The 16,684-nt window shown below is 50.1% G+C and overlaps 1 protein-coding gene across 5 annotated transcripts; it reads right to left on the bottom strand.

The window, feature by feature from the left end:
• Positions 1 to 2,262: 2,262 nt before the first annotated feature.
• On the bottom strand, positions 2,263 to 15,268 carry LOC144369048 (uncharacterized). 5 transcript variants are annotated; one of them, XM_078028118.1, is made up of 11 exons: positions 14,682 to 15,261; positions 12,991 to 13,199; positions 12,549 to 12,754; positions 11,361 to 11,475; positions 9,892 to 10,007; positions 9,495 to 9,725; positions 8,298 to 8,412; positions 5,899 to 5,996; positions 5,616 to 5,732; positions 4,529 to 4,643; positions 2,263 to 2,634 (listed from the first exon to the last, which is right to left on the bottom strand). In XM_078028118.1, exons 1-11 carry the CDS (start codon positions 14,972 to 14,974, stop codon positions 2,429 to 2,431), a joined length of 1,821 nt encoding a protein of 606 aa, XP_077884244.1. In that variant the 5' UTR covers positions 14,975 to 15,261; the 3' UTR covers positions 2,263 to 2,428. The 5 variants fall into 5 exon arrangements, with proteins under 5 accessions (XP_077884244.1, XP_077884245.1, XP_077884246.1 ...); XM_078028119.1 differs by lacking the exon at positions 5,616 to 5,732 and having other exon boundaries at positions 14,682 to 15,268; XM_078028120.1 differs by lacking the exon at positions 9,495 to 9,725 and having other exon boundaries at positions 14,682 to 15,258.
• Between the last annotated feature and the right edge of the window lie 1,416 nt (positions 15,269 to 16,684).

Raw genomic sequence — 16,684 nt, 5'->3', positions numbered from 1 at the left:
TTTTCAGGAAGCACACTCAGAGCACAGTTTCAGCCCATATGCAAAGAGTGCTAGCAAGAGTGCCCTTGGACCTAGGTCAGCAACTTGGAGAACTGTGGGCCCACTGGGAAGAGGAATTCCCCAAGGTGGATTGAAATCCATTGCTCAATTGTTTGTCACAGAATTCACTTGAAATCCAAGTGCCTGCCTGCATTGAACTCGCACTGACCAATTGTACAAACACTTCAAAGGGAAACTGCCACCTCTGAGAAGCGGTGGTTCTTCATGCTAGTTTAAGTAGTGACAAACCCCAATGTGCTCACTGAGAATAAAATGAGCTCCTGAATGTTGAAGCTGCTGAGAGACTGCTTTACTTTTGCACTCCCAAACTACTCTCAGCAAGCACATTCAAAACCGAGGTCAGGCCCAAAATACAATGTTGGCTGACAAGAGAGGCCTTGCACCCAGGATCACCAATTTTGAGAAGGCAACGAGGACTGCTGAAAAGATGAACTCCACAAAATTCCATGGAAACCCACTCATCGGACCTTTCTGAGAACACTTGAAATGCAGGTTTCTGCATGCAAGGAACTGTGTGTGACAGATGGCAAAGTTTGCCAAATGCAAACATGCCTACCAGCTCTGAGAAGCCATTCTCATTCACACTTCTTCAACCTGGGAAAAATCCCCATGTGCTCACTGAGAACAAGTTAGCTTGTGCTACTTGAAGCTGCTTCCACAAACAGTTTTACTTCTGCACTTCTAAGCTGTTCTCATCAAGCACATTCAGAGCACAGTTCAGGCATGAAACACAAAGTGCACCAGAAAGAGATCACCAACTTGCAGGAGGAAAGAGGACCAGCTGAGAAGATCAGTTCTCCAAAGTCTCACTGACATCCACTTATCACATTTGTTTACAATATACACTTGAAGTGCAGGTACCCAAATGAGTGAACTGTTTTTGATCAATGGCACAGAGGCTTCAATGTGAAAGCATGCCTGTCACCTGTAAGAAGCAGTTTTGCTTTCTTCTAGCTCACACAGAAGAAAACACCATGTGCCTACTTACAACAAAGTTAGTCTTGCAAGTTGAAACTGCTTGCAGCAAATGGCTTCCATTCCCCACTTGCAGCCATCAATGGTTGACAGATGGCACAGAGGCTTCAATGTGAAACCGTGAATGCCAATCATTACAAGTGCTTCTGACACACTCTAGTTGAACCAGGGAAAGCCCAAAGTGGTCAATGAGAACACACTTTGTTCCTGCAAGTGGAAGCAGCTTGCATAAACTGCTTCAGATAGAAAATTCCAAGCTCTTCTCAGCAAGCACATTCAGAAAACAGTTCTGGCCCAATGGAAAAAGGGACCTAGCAAGAGGATCCCATACATATGATTACCTTCATAAGGTAGCTTCCCAACTTCTGTGTGGAACTGTGTTTCTCCTTGGCCCTTATGCTGTTTTGGAGACCACTAGCTCAGCTTTGTGCAGGATCATCAGACCTGGACTTTTGGCAAGACCTGTACAGCCCTCACACATGCTCAGATGCTACAGGACTTTGCAGACCAGTCCAGACAACAGTAGGCATCCATTCATTGTCTGCAGTCTACAGATTCCTAGATGCATGGCATTCATTATCATCAAATGCAGAATTTTCATCAAAAACCATATATATATATATATATGTATGTATATATATATATTTCCAATCTGAATCAAGAAAATCAGAAATATCCCCAAATCCAAAGAGTGGATCTCCTTTGTGATGCTACCAGTGGAAAATTCCACAGCTGACCTCATGGGATGGTACACAGTGAAAACACAGCTGCATGAAAAATATTACATGACATGACCTTCTGGTTATGTAGAAAGTGGCATGTGAAGTACACATGCATGTCTTCTTCAGACATGGGATTCATTTGCAAGACACCTTATCAATGGAAAATACTCCAAAATGGGAGAAATCAGAACCACATCTCCAAAGTATTTCAGAAGAGACCAACTCCATCTGTGTATCTATCGCTCAGTCAGTGTGTGTGCTCTAGGTGTGTGTGTGTGTGTGTGTGTGTGTGTGTGGTGCGCTCTAGTGTGTCTTTGTTTGTATTTGTACCAAGATAGCCGATACTTCATTGCCCCCATTGGAAAACTGACTCAGATAATGCCATCTGCCAAACTCCTAAAAACCAAACTTCTTGCTAATACAAGGAAACATTCCTTCCTGTTGGTTTGGATGTGTCCTTTAGGAATCACTGCTACATTTAGTATACTCAAATCATCACAGTAGATCAGGAAACAAAAACATATATATTTTAAAATAATAATATATTAATGGAAACAACAAATACAGGATAGAGTAACAACTGTGTTACTAAACAAGGTCAAGGACAATGGCAAACTATAGATACAAACTTTGAAGAAAATAATTATCAATGTAAATATTCCTGGGCTGCCTCAGCCCTGCCCAGGCACACAGCAGCAGAATGGTTTTGCAAGCATCCTCAGGAGGGCTGGAGCCTTCTTTGTAGGATGAGAGGGAGGTTGAGGCTGGATCCACTCATCATTATTTTGGGGGTGGCTCCTTTTCCTCAGCACGAAGATGGGTTTTCTGTGAGGGTTCTTTGCGTAAAATACGTTGGCCTGCGCTGGAATCCTCAGCTCTGGAAAGAGAGGGGTATACAAAATAAGGTGGCTCAGGAGGTGCTCTCTGGGACACCCCAACATCTGAGAGCCTGTGCCAGAAAAGGCCAGAGCCACACACCTGAGAGCTCTCCAATTCAGCACCAATACCAACAAGACAGCCTCCACAGTCCTCCCTGAGGAAGAACTAGGCAGAGCACTTCCACAGACCTAATGTCGGTTCCTACCAAAAGCTTTGGACTCCAGAACATCCCAGGTCCTCTTACATCTGCCAAAGTACACCACTAGGGTTTGCATCTGAAATCTCCCACAAAAGGCTCCTGTGCCGAAGATTCAGTCCCCACATGAGCCATCTTCATGAGTGGGTTTGGAGGGAAGCATTGGATGGTGAGTGCTCTGGTGTCAACATAAAATTCTCATTCAAGATGAATACACTACTGGGAGGTGGGAGGGACTGGAAGAAAGGTTGAGCGTGGTTGGAGGAAGACCTAAACAGGGGTGTGCCCTGGGCAATAATACCTTGTTCCTGTAGGATCCACTGAATCCTCATTCTCCAAGTAGAGGTCCTCCTTCTCCATCTTTCTCTCTCTCCCTCTCTCCCAGCCTTGTTCTCTCTCTCCCAGTCTATGCCTTTGTGGCAAGGGCTGAGAAGCTCTCCACTGCCACACACTAGAGCTTTATAGACAGCCTCAGTACACAACCAAAGAGAAAGTTGTGAAAGCCAGAGAAAAGGCCTAGGATTCCTCAAGTATGGCCACAGTGAGGACAGGCTGACCAGCACAAATACCACATTAGAGCCATGCTTCTGCATTGGTGGAGCCCACCTCCATGTGAACCAGGCTTCTGAGAATGGAAGCCACATTCCAAATGCTGCTCTATTGAGAACAATGGTTCCAAAGGCCAGCAAAGGGAATGCTTCCCTCCAACATGGTGTATGGTCCAGTGGTGCCATGACCCCAAGTGGGAGAATACAACAGCCCACTTCTCCTTCCTCTGAACACGTGTTTCCTGTCACCCTCCTCTAACCTAGAGCCTGTTCTCCATCCCTTCTGGGTTGGATGTCAAGATCTCTGCTATGAATTTCTAAGGCTACCAAGGCCCCAGACAGACTTCCTCTTCCATTGATTCTACTAACCTAACAGTAGGTTAAGATAGGAGACAAGTGATTCTAGAACTCATAGGGATGGTGGTCTTCAGCATACATAGGCTGGGATAATGGCTGCTGTGGTGTTTGGCTCACAAAAACCAACCAACCAACCAACGAAAAAGTGCTGGCATTATTATCAGATGAGCTTTGTGGCTACGTGCTCAGGAAGCCCTCATCTGACTCTAGTTAGGGATCATAACCTGGCTATTGGGATCACTCCTTGGCAAGTGAACTCAGGTACAGAAGACCATGGAATTTATGCAAAGACAGATGATTCAAGCTGTCTCCCAGGCTGTGTTTTCTTCCCAATTTCATCCTGTTACTGCTTGCTAGAATCCTGGCAATGCTCTGCCAAGGCAGAGGTTTTCTCGTCACACAGAAGGCTTTCAATCCTACTGCTTCAGTCCACAAAATGCCAGTTCCCTCTTTAGCCCATGCATTCCATGTTCCTCTGAAACCACTCCTATCCCAGACCATGAAAGCATACTGCTCCTGGAAAGAGGCTTTCCTCCTCACTCCTCAAAGATGTCAGCTTTGGATGCCTGTTCATGTACAGGGGAGGCACCTGGTGGGGAGCCACAATATCCACTGGGGTATACCATTGGACCTCGAGACCTTCCACCAGCAGAAGTGCAGTTGGCTTTGTGCACGAACCCAACACACCTATTGGAGTGTTCTTGGGGGTCAGAGACTACACTTTGGTGCTAAGAGTTGACCTGAGTCCACATCCTGACCCTTGCTCTCTGTCATCTGATTGTCCCACTTACTCTGACGGTGAGAGATGATTTGGCCCAGCTCATAATCCTCCGGCTTCTCCTGAGTAAGCAAGTGTCGGTCGAGGGCCCTGCGGATGACGACAGGAGCCCGATCTTGGCAGGTCACCTGGAGCAGCATGGGAGACAGGCCTTCAGGAAATGGGCCTTGAAGTGACTACTCAAGGACAGTGGGCAGGGGCATTCTGGAGGCACCTCCACTCTAAATACAAGGGCAACATCCATGACCCTACTACCTGAGGCTGACCTCCTCCTCATCGCGTGGGCTCTTCCCATAGGCTACTAGCCCAATCCTTGTACATAACTTCCTGGACCTGCCATTGCTCTTTGTGCAGCTGCACTTCTCTCCAAGTGAAAGGACCCCACTACCTGCATACAGATGCAATCTCATCCCACAAGTTGAGAGGAATTGGACAATAGCCTCCAAGATCCCAGGTCAGCCCGAGGATGCAGGCGGCATTGGGAATGGCCTAGGCACAAAACCTACAGGCTTTGGTCTGGATTGCCAGGGCCCAAATCAGACCCAGGAACATGACCACACACAGGAGTGCTGAAACATAGCCACGAGAGCTCCTGGCCTCCAGAGGCTCAGTGCTGGCTGGGGTGTAGGAGGGCACCTCATCCAGCAAGGGTGGTCATTGGGTTACCTGGACATTTAGTGTGCTTGTTCCACATCCATACTGACTCTGCAGAGAGACCCTCTCAGCTCCTTGTTCAAGGAACATGCAGAACCTCACACTGCTGTCCTCCTCCATAGACGTCAGCATCCCATAGAGTGGAACCTGCAATCTAGGTCCTGGCCTGTTCTCATCTGTCACCTATACCTGCCTCTGCCCTTCTGGACTGCATGCTGCCACCTGACACACAGACTCCCTCAGACATGGTGGTGGACAAGCTTCTGCTCTCCCTCATCTCAGCTCCAGCCCTTCACACTGACCTCTCCCTTCTTGATTCCCATCTATCCTCCTGATCATCCAGAAGCTCCAAATTCAAGAGGGCATGAGTAGTCCATGGTATTGGACCAGTGTCTGCTCCCCACCCAGGTGTAAGCACCAGGGGACACCCCTGCTCCCAGGCTTACCAGGACCTTCTTGGCCGACTTTGGACTTTGTATTTCTAAGTGGACACGAATTAAGCAGGTGTCTCCCACCTGCTTGTGGGAATGCGGCCTGGAGGACTTGCAGGTTGATTCTGAGAACTGTGGGGGATGGAACATCAGCAAACCCAGAAACAGAAAGCCACCCCAGCCTGTCAGTTGGCTCTATGGGCTTCTAGCACATATGTCCAGGTGCTGAGGCTTCTTATTTCCCCAGGTGGGAGTGGAATGGCAACACAAGTACAGCTTGAATAAGGTAGGTGTTTACCTCCTTTCTCTTGACCTCGCGGCGTTTCCTCACGATGAAATATTTTATCCGCGGGGTCCTAGACTGATACATGGGTGAGTGGTCAGGGGCCTTGATTTCTGCAGAGCAAAGTGGAGAGAATTGTTAGATGGCACTCAAGGATTTTACCACAAAACACACACAACCCCTGAGATTCTCCGCCAGGGCGAGCCTGCACCAGAATTGAGAGCCCTCCTATCCAGCTACAGTGCCACCAAAGACTCCCTCAGTGATTCTTCCCTGGAGAAGATGATGTACAGGATTCTAAACCAAAAGAGCACCAGGCAATGGAAACAGCACCTTGGGCCCAGAACTTCTCAGTGCAGGTTGGATCTGCCAAAGGGACACTGCTAGGCTCTGCATCAGGATTGGCAAAGGCTCCTGTGCTTAGGCCTTTCTCCCCAGGGCAGCCATGCTCACACATGGGCATTCAGGGAAGCGTTGGATGGTGGGCGAATTCATCCCCTTGCCCTGGATGAATCCACTCATGGATGACTACGTGGAGGGGAGGTGGTATCCATCAGAGGTGTGTTGGGCATGGACATGGGAGGACTTGAGCAGGGTGGTGCCCTGGAGAACTCTATTGTTTTCTAGGATCGCTCTCCTTCCCCTTGTTTCTCATCAGGAGCTGTCTGCTTGGTACTTTTATTCTGGTTTTTGTTCTACTTCTGGCTCTTCTTTCTGTCCTGCATCTTCTTGTAGTTCTTTCTGGGTCTTTTTCTTGTTCTTACATGGTTCCTTCTTGTTCTTCTTCTTGTGTATCTCCCTCCACCCTTCCTTCTGTTCACTTCCTTCTTTTTCTTCTTCTTCCTCCTGCTCTTCATCGTGTGATCCTCTCCCCACTCAGTTGTGTCCTCTTTCTCCTCCTCCTTCTCCTTATATCTCTGGCAATGGTGGGGCATCCTGAGGAGTTCAAATCTATCACACTCTTCTGCCCAGATGCAGCCTCTGTTCAGTAGTCCAAGATGAAATCAGTTCTCAATCAATGGCCAGGAGTGAAACCAAGACCAAAGACAAGTGACTTCCTTTCTTTGTCATTGTCACAGTCAGGAAAGACTTCCTAACAGACATCGTATTCTGGATAGGCTTCTACCTGTGGAAGTCCGCACCTCATCTGGACCAGGATTGCTAAAATAGATTCCACCTCCATAAAGTTTCCCCAATGAAAACAAGGTTTCCAAAATCTAGGAGAGGGCCAGCATCACTGCCACCCTCCTGCCATAAGGCATAGATGCCATCACACCTAGTGGGTTCCAGGCCCCCCGTAGTCCTCCCTTTTGACGTCTGTTACACACAAACCTCCCCTGGTCTGGAGCCTGCTCTCAACTGATGCTTGGGTTGAAAGTCTGTTTCTGAAATCATCTTCGTAGATTCTCAGTTTGGTAATTCCTTATTGACTGGCTTATTTTTGTACTAGGGATAAAACCAGAGGCAATTAAGCACTGAGACCATTCCCAGGCCTTTTTACTTGGGTACAGGGTCTCCCTAAGTTTCTGAGGTTGTTTGGAAATCCCCATCCCCCTGCACTGCCTCCCAAGTCCCTGAGATTCGCAGACACTGCCCCTTGCCCAGCTCCTTGCACCTCAGTCTTCCTCATGTGTGAGACAGAGCCAACCCAAATGAGGTGGTGTGGGAAAATTGGAAAACTCACTTACGTGCCCTACAGATGGTGGGTTCTATTGTGGACAGGCTGGGATGGTGAAGGCTAGGAGTGTTTGGCTCACAAGAAAGGAAAGAGCACTGGCATTGTGGACAGCTCAGCATTGTGGCCTCTGTTCTTCAGAGCCCTTCTTTGTTGCTGGAAGGAATAATAACCTGGCCATTCTGATATCTCCAGGAGATGGGCACCCAAGCACAGAGAACGTGGAATTGTTCCCAAAAGAACCCAAACAGGCTGTCCCCTAGCCTTGACTTCCTCTTCACTGAGTCCTGTTCCCAGTTGCTGCAATCCTGACATTCCTGTGAGTAGGCAGGACTTCTCATATCCTGGCCATGGATTGGGACCTGTGCTGCTTCCGTCCATAGCAATGCTGATCCAATCAGGACCCATGTTCTCCTCCTCTTCATTTGAAGGCATCCTTATCAGTGAGCCATAAACCAAACTGATGATGGATTGAGCCTCTCTCTGCCTTGCCCTCATGGATATTAGCTTCACATTGCCAGACCAGGTCCAGGGGAGAACACATTTAGGGAGGTTCAGCAGCCCCCTTGGGCCTCATTGAGCACCTCCACATTGGACACGCCCATCACTGCACTTGGTCTCCTGCACCAGGCCCACCACACTTTGGTATTTTGTGGCCAAGGCCCACTTTCTCTTGGCTGTGAGTTATCCTGAGCCCACTGTGGATCATGTCTCCCCACTGTCTGATTGTCCTACTTACTCTCATGCAGAGGAATCATTCTCAGCAGCTCAAAGTTGTCCACATCCTCATGCTGCAACAAATTTTGGTCCAAGGCCCTGCGGATGAGGCTCTTCACTGTATCCACACTGGTCACCTGGATCAGGGTGGAATAAATGTCATCAGAGAATGGCTTTTAGAGGAGCTACCCAGAAGACTGTGGTCAAACATTCAGGAGAAATCTCAGCTACATATACAAGGGCACAATCTTGTTATCCTGCTACCCGAGTGTAGCCTCCATATAACCCCTGGGTTCTTGCAACGTGCTACTAGAACAATCTTGGTACAAATATCTGCCTGTACCTGCCATCTCCCCTCCCCCTGGGGAGCCACATTCCACTCAGGTCAAAGGACCAAACTGCCTATGCACAGACATACTCTCATCTCACTGAGACGAGAGCAATGGGCCAGGGATCTGTGCACCAAGTGTGCTCTGGGGTGCAGGCTGCCTTTGTGCGTGGAAGAGGCAGACGCACTGAAAATTTTGGTCCTGACTGCCACTACACAAAACAGACTCAGATACAAGAGTGTGTACTTGAGTGCTTCATGATAGCCTTGAGAGGCCCTGGCCTCTGGAAGCTCGGTGGGGGTCTGGTTGTAATGATGTACTTGACTCAGCACTGGCAGTCACTGAAGGTGTCTTCTCTGCAGCTGGACACCTGCAGCATTAGCGTGTCTACTGCACATCCATAGAAATTCTGCCAAGAACCCCTTTAGCTCCGCATTTACATACATGCAAAGGCTAACATTCCGAAGCTTTGGCATGACCCCCCAGGTGATCCCGACCCCAAATTCCCACACCTAGTCATGCTAAGGAGGTTCTCTTCCCTGCTACAAGGAACACATCCCCTCCTACACATGTGACAAGTCACTGCCACCTCCTCTGCTCCAACCTCACTCATTGAGAATACCAAGTTCTAGGCACTGCAGCCTGCACCCTGGACATATCTCTGACTTCATCTGTCCACAGAACTTCCGTCTGCACTTCTGGCCTGCAAAACCCACACTACAACACCCACTCACCACTGGAGCTGGGCATGCTGATGCTCTCCCTCCTCAGGTCAAGCCCTTAAGATGGACCTCTCTCTTCTTTATTTCCCACCACAGCCCCGGGGTTGGCTGTGTCTCCTGCCTTCCACTGTGTGGACACCCAGGAGGCAGCCCTACTGTCGGGCTTACCAGGATGCGCTTTGACTCTCTCTCGCTCTGTCCCTCTAGGAGGATATAAATAAAGCGGTTGTCTTCCACCTGCTCGCTGGAGTGAAGCAGTGAGGAGCTGCTACTGGTGACTTTTCTCATGCAGCACTCATTGCTTTGGGTGGCCTGGGGCAATGATCCTGCAGCCACTGCAGAGCTGCTGCTCACAGCTGCTGGGGTCCTGGATGCCACTGCCACAGAAGGCTCCAAGAACTGTGGGGGATGACAACATCAGCAAAGCCCAGCACCTGCACCCCACACAGCCTGGCAGTTGGCTCTGTGGGCATTCTACAACATCCATCCAGAACCTGAGGTTCTTGTCCCCTTGGAGGATGTGGAGTGGCACCAGGAGTAAAGAGTGAAGAAGGTGACTGTTTACCTCCTTTGGCTTGACCTTCAACGACTTGCTGGCATCTGTTTCCCGAAGAAGAAAGTTATAATGCACTCCTCCAATCAGGCCGTAATATACTTTCGCATCAGCAGGGACCCTCAGCTCTGGAGAGGCAGGGGCAGAGGCGTGGTAGGTGACACTCAAAAAATACACTACCCAACATCCCCCACAACTGAGAGCCTCTGCCAGCTCAGGTCTCACACACAGACCTGAGAGCCCCCGAATCCAGCTACTGTTCCACCAAAGACTCCCCACTGATTCCTCCCTGAGGACCGTCTATGCACAGGAGGTCCAGTACAGGAACACCTTTCAAGGAAATAGCCCCTTGTACCCCAGACTCTCTTAGTTCACGTTGGACCCAACAAAGAGAAACAGCTAGACTTTGTATCTGGATTGGTCACCAAAGACTCATGTGTTGAAGGTTTTCTCCCCACTGCAGCAATGATCACAGGTGGGTTTGGGGAAAAGCATTTGATGGTGGGTGCCTCCACCTTGCCAGTGGATTCATACACTCATACAGGGCTACACTAATTGGAGGGGTATGGTTTGGAGGTGTGTTGAGCATGGGTGGAGGATGTCCACAGCAGGGCTGTGCCATCCAGAGCAATATATTTCTCTTGAATTCCCCACTACTGCATTTCCTGCTCATGAGTATAATTCTCATTCACATTTTTAATCAATGTATTGTTATACTTCTTGTTCACCTTGTGTTTCTCCTTCTTGTTCTTGTTCTTCATCTTCTCCTCATGCTTCTTCTTATAGTCATCTTGAACTTCTTATTCATGGTCTTCTCCTTCAACTTATTTTCATTTTTCTACTCCTCCTTCTCCTTCTCCTCCTCCTCCTCCTCCTCCTCCTCCTCCTCCTCCTCCTTCTCCTTCTTCTCTCTCTCTCTCTCTCTCTCTCTCTCTCTCTCTCTCTCTCTCTCTCTCTCTCTCTCTCTCTCTCCCTCCCTCCCTCCCTCCCTCTCTCTCTCCAAGAACAGTCTACAAGCTGTGAAGGGTTCTATTCTACTACACACTTCTCTCTAGAAATGGCCTCTGGTCCTAAGTGGACTCAGTTTGCAATGAATAAAAAGATTGGAAGCCAGAAATGATTCTTCATTGAACTGCTTTTCTCATGTACTCATCTAGGTCAGGAAAGGCTGCCAAAGTAGGCACCCTGTGGTTGTCTGTCTTCTTTGACACAAGACAAAGAAGCCTCTCTTCTTGGCCCTTTGTGGATAATAGCTTTGCAATGCCTCCTCAGGCCAAGGAAAGAACACGATAGGCAGGTCCACAGCCCCTGGGGAACATGAAGAACCTGCAGATTTATGCCCCATCATTACACTTTGTTTTGTGCACAAGTCCCACCATACTCTTCCTGGGCATTGGGTCAATGCACACTGTGTTTTGGCTCCCAGTTATCGTGAGCCCACTGTGACTCACTGCTCCCTACCCTCTGATGGTTCCACTTACTCTGATGGTTCTCGACAATATGCAGAAGCTCATAGTTTTTTGGATCCTTCTGCTGGAGCAAGTGTACATCTAAGGCCTTGCGGATTACGACTGGAGTCCTGTCCTGGGAGGTCACCTGAGCAGGGTTGAAGAAAGCTCATCAGAGAGGGAATTTGGGAGTAGCTACCCAGAGGACAGTGCTCGAGGACAATCAGAGACAAGAGAGCTCTCAACACAAGGGCACCATCTTGATACCCTGCTACCTGAGGCCTTCATGTGAACATGTGGGGTCTTCCTATGAGCCTCTAGTCCAATCTTGGTACAAGAGTTTGCTTCAACCTGCTATGCCCTACAGGGACAAGGGAATAAGGACCAAAAGGCACACTCTAGTCCCCACAGATGGGAGGAATGGTCCAGTGGACTTCCATATCCCTGCTCTGGTCTGGGATGCAGCTGCATTTTTGTGTGGACAAGGCACAAAACCTAGGTGCTTTGGTCTTGACACCCAGGCACAACACACACACGGACTCTTTAATGATAGGCATGGAAGCTGCTGGGCTCGAGAGTTTCAGTGCTTGCTGGGGTGTCAGGAGTTTTGGACCCAGCAGGTGCAGTGGTTCAACATGGCTCCCCTGGAGGTGGTCACCAGAGTCTCATGATGGATACTCCACACCCAGGAAGATCCTGCAGAGAGACCCGCTAAATCTCTATTCACATACATGCAAACTAGGACACTAATGGGCCCCTCCAAGGCCCCCAGTTGTCTGTGACCCACACCTACCCACCCTAATCATTCTACAATGGCTCCCTTCCCTTCAACCAGCAACATATCCCCTCCCACACACAAGAAAATGACTGCCAACTCCTCTGCTTCAATATACTCCTCCTCAATACCACGGTTCAATATACTCCTCCTCAATACCAAGGTCAGTAGAGGATGGCCTGTACCCTTGATATTTCTCTGACCTCCTCTGAACCCAGCACTCACTCCTGCACTTCTGACCTGCACACCCCCAAACACGCAGGCCCACTCGCACCCAGACCTGGCATGTTGCTGCTCTCCCGCCTCTCTCTTCCTCACTTTCTGCTCTCCTTCCTGACCTTCCAGAAGCTCCAGTTCAAGAAGAGAGGCCTAGTCCAAAGTGTTTGCTATGGACTCGGTCTTCCCCACTGTGGGCTCCCAGGAGACTCCCCTGCTCGAAGACTCACCAGGATGCTCCTATACTGTGTTGTCCTTTCATTTTCCAGGTAGATGCGAATGACGCACCTGCCTCTCATCGGATTGGTATATTTGGGCCGTGGGGAGTACTGAGTGGAGACCCCTGATGTCCTGGACTCCGGCTCTGCCCCTTCCCTGGGAGAAGGCTCTGGCTCTGGGGTTGGCTTAGGAGCCGATACAGGAACTGAGCTTGTAGCTAGAGGAGAAAAGATGCCAACATGACTGCCTTGCCCTGACCTTCCCACAGACAGACAATACCCCTTCTGCCAGGAAGAACTCAGAACCTTAGCCCACACAGGACCTCTTTGCAGACTGGGGTCACTTCCTGAATGGACAAAGGCTTATCCTAATTTCCAACCCAACACCAGGCATACAGACTCCCTGCAGTGGAACAACAGTCGGACCTTTCCTCATATACCCTTAGGTACTCACCACAGTCCGCCTGGCTCTCAGGCTCTGCCTGGCTTGATATGCCATCTTCAGTAGGGGCCAGCAGGTGGTGTGCTTGGTGCTCCAAGTTAAAGCCACTCAGGAGGAGCCACACATATGGCAGCAGCTGCTGCAGACTCAGAGAGCCTGGAGGCTGATGGGAAGCCTCGGTGTGGAAGTTCACCCAGGTCCCCAGGAAGGAAGGTGAGGCACTGTGGGGAGGCAGGTGTGGAGTCAGCAAAACCCTGGCCTTGCCTTCGCCATGGCCTCCAGAGCAAACCTCTGACCCTACCCTCCTGAACCGTCCCTGGTTCTGAACACACCAGTCCACCTCAGGAAAGACACAGTGGCTGTACAGGCAGGGACAGGACAGGTCACTAGGCAAAGAACCTTCAACGAAGGAGCGTTAGATTCATGGTATGACCAGCTCTCCCCTCCTCTGGGCAGGCCCGACACTCTTCTTCCTCTTGGCTACCTGCTCTCCAACCTGGAATGCACCTTCCAGGAGTGTCTGTCCTCCTGCCCACTCTTCTCAGGGCTCAAGAGACACCTCCTCCCCTGGCGAGGGCTGCAATGCTACCTCATTCTCTGTGAGCTCTCACTGAGTCCCCCTGAGTAGCGGTGGACCTCTCTTTTCCCATGAGTGCAGACCACATCTCTGTGGCCCTGAGGGAGGACAGGGAGGTGTAGAGTAGGGGATCCATTATCCCAGGGCCTTCCCCAGAGGACCATGACTACCTACAACTCCCTGCCTTACCCCTCCTACTGTTGAAGCCCCACACCTTACACTGCAGGCAGAAAACTGAATTGGGGAGAGCAGTCTTTCCTCAGCCTTCCCAAGTCAAATCACCTTGCAGGTCCCTACTCTAGAAACAGGAGCCCACCCTCTTGACCCCAAGCCCATTCCATGTTGAAGTTGGTCCAAGGGTCCACCATAGTCACTGAAGAGGACAACGTGCAGTTATGCCCCATGGAGTCAGGGATGCAGTCACATGTAGGATATGTACTCATGGCACCTGCGGTTTGAGGCTGACCCCCATGAAAAGGGACACAATGGCAGTCATTTGCACCCCATTTTTCACTGAATTATGAAACACGTGACTGGAAACGTGTCTTCACACAGTGGGTGCTTTCTCCATGTTCATCAGTGAATGAGCCCAAACTGCTGATTCCCACATATCTCTGGGTGTGGGAGCTGCCATGTCCAAAGCCCCTGTCCAGCTATGTCCCAGCTAGGATGCTCTGTCCCACTATGGAAACTAACATGTCTTTATTAACCCAAAAGTGCTTTTCCAAGGCCCGAGTTTTGAGACGCCTCTGGCACAGATCTACATTCTTCACAAAGCCAACATCACACCAGAAAGACCACCTGGCCTTGCTGAGTCCACCTGGGAATGAGCTCAGTGCACACCATTGAGCTGTGGTGCCCAGTGTGTGGGGACTGCTCCACGGACCTCTGTGGATCAGCTGGAGTCAGAATGGTTTCTCTGCCTGAGAGGGGAAGTTCACTCCCCTTGCAAGGCTGTGGCAGGCACCTCCAGGACTCGTCCCATTCGGGGCTGACATTCCACTATGAGTGTGGTCCTCTATCTCATTAGGTATCACAAACCTTTGGGTCCCTGAGAGGTACATGGCAGCCCCAGAACCCAGGCATGAGGGGGCTACACACTTGGGCTTGGTGGTCTGGTGCTTACCTTGGGAACAAGAGATCCAGCACCTGCTGGGTGGGGATGAAATCCCAGGAGATTAACCCCATGTTGCTGCTGAAATGTAGGTTTCTCCCACAAATGACAGGCAGGAGCTCATTCCTAAGCTGGTCCTGCCTATAAGGTTCAAGGCTCTGTACCCTGAAGGGTTCCTCCGTGTTCTCATCTTTTTCACCCTGGGTTGGGACCAAGAATGGTGGGTTCAAAATGGAAATGGTGACAAACAGAAAAATGACTTGTGCCAATACACTAGAGTCAAAGCACAATGGGACAGTTCCCATCAGTACACACACACACACACACACACACACACACACATACAGAGTCAGAATAGGAGTCCTGGGCCATTCATCAGGGATTAGACTAGAGGGCCTGCTGGGCTCACCTGCCCTGTGCTACTTACTGTTATTCTTGAGCTCCTCTGCGACAATCTCCAGAGGCTCTGGCGTCTAAGATGAAGCCTCACCCAGTGCATCCACAAAAGGGCTAGTTGGCCCCCCTGAGATTCCTGGGAGCCTGAGGCTCGGCATTGTTTGCAACCACAGGAGAACATCCTTCTCACTCCAGTTTCTCCAACCAAATGAGCTAGGATGGCTTGGTCAGTTAAGTGGGTGCCTGGATACCAGGGTTCCATGTTCTGTTTGATCCATTGTCAAGGCAATGATGTCATTTCCTGTGTCCATACCTGAGCCTCTTTTCACATAAGACCACTTTCAAAAGCCCTATGGGCTGCTGATTTCTCCTCCATGCCTACCCATCTCAGGTGCGCAGGTGTTCGCCAACAACTACCCAAACATCCCCACCAAAATCTGCCCTGTTTGGTGCCACTAGAGTTCCAGCTTGGAGCCTTCAAAAATGCATTCACAACTAGTCCTTCCCTCTCAGCAGCTTTTGGACCCTGGTCCCATTAATGTGCAACTCATGCTGTGCCCAGTCTTTTCTGGAAAGTAGGGTAGCATCTAATCTCTAGGGTTTATTGTGTCTATTGGCCCATAACACCCTCTATTCTCTCTGAAACCAGAGATGGGACTCACAGGTGGCTAAAGCACAAATGTAGAGATGGGACAATCACAAGAAGGGCAGAGACAAAGAATGCACCCCAACTCAATCAGGCCTGTGTCCCACACAGGAATGTGGCCAATGTCCGTCCCATCGTGGCTGCAGTTCCCTCTCTACACCATGGCAAGCTGGAGGGGACTGAGATGCAGAGGCTGCTCCCCTCTGCCATACAACTTCCCAAGGCTTCTCCTAAGATTTCAAAAGGGCCAAGTGTGTCTAGTGTTGGGGTCTCACAGAGACTCCGAGGTACCACAGCATCCTGCTGCCCAGAACCGGTTCACCCCTCACCTCAAGGGGGCTCAGCCTCTGGATTCATGGGAATTGAAGTGGGTACAGGTGATGGGATATCACCTCCAAGACTGAGTTATGCCAAGTCCATGACCCCTGTCTGCATCCCTGTCTCCAGCACCACTCCCCTCTCTCTCTTTCCTCCTCAGAGCAAACAAATCCATTTAGCAAGTGTGTCCTGTGATAAAGACATGACAGTCACCCATCCTCTCATTGCAAAAACACTGAGGCTCAGCCAACATGGATCCTACCAGGAACACAGGCATAAACTCAGAGTCCGATCCTCCCAGCCGAGCCTCAGTGGAGCCTGGACTCCCAGCCTCCTGAGTCAAGGAAACAGAGGTGCCTAGCCAAGCCACCTTGGATGCAGCCGCACAAAAACTGAACTCATCAATGCCCCTTGCTCTCAGTTGTGAGTAAGAGGGGAGGTGGTGTTTCACAACCCTGGACATCAAGTGCAGTCTCCAGGCTTTGGGGTGTGCCCTGGCCTCTCTCTATCTGCCCAAGCCCTCCAACTCACACTGGCCTTTTACCCAACCTCCTCCTAGGGCCAAACTCAATCCTGCCTCTCAATTTCTGCTGCCTTCGCCAACACACTGCTCCCCAAAATGAGCAGGGCTGGCTCTCTGTTATCATGCTGGTGC

Source organism: Ictidomys tridecemlineatus, chromosome 12 (genome assembly GCF_052094955.1).
Source record: "Ictidomys tridecemlineatus isolate mIctTri1 chromosome 12, mIctTri1.hap1, whole genome shotgun sequence".
In the NCBI taxonomy this organism is placed as follows: domain Eukaryota; kingdom Metazoa; phylum Chordata; class Mammalia; order Rodentia; family Sciuridae; genus Ictidomys; species Ictidomys tridecemlineatus.
The sequence above is the reverse complement of the archived record's forward strand: the minus strand, read 5'-3'. Positions and strand labels throughout refer to the sequence as shown.

Bases quoted from the DNA above. Each gene is read 5' to 3' on its own strand.
- LOC144369048 (XM_078028118.1), bottom strand. From the start codon at position 14,974: ATGGGAACTGTCCCATTGTGCTTTGACTCTAGTGTATTGGCACAAGTC. The intron at 13,200-14,681 runs GTAAGCACCAGA...GCCTCCCCACAG, and splicing joins CTGGATCTCTTGTTCCCAAG to TGCCTCACCTTCCTTCCTGG. The intron at 9,726-9,891 runs GTAAACAGTCAC...CATCCCCCACAG, and splicing joins TGAAGGTCAAGCCAAAGGAG to TTCTTGGAGCCTTCTGTGGC.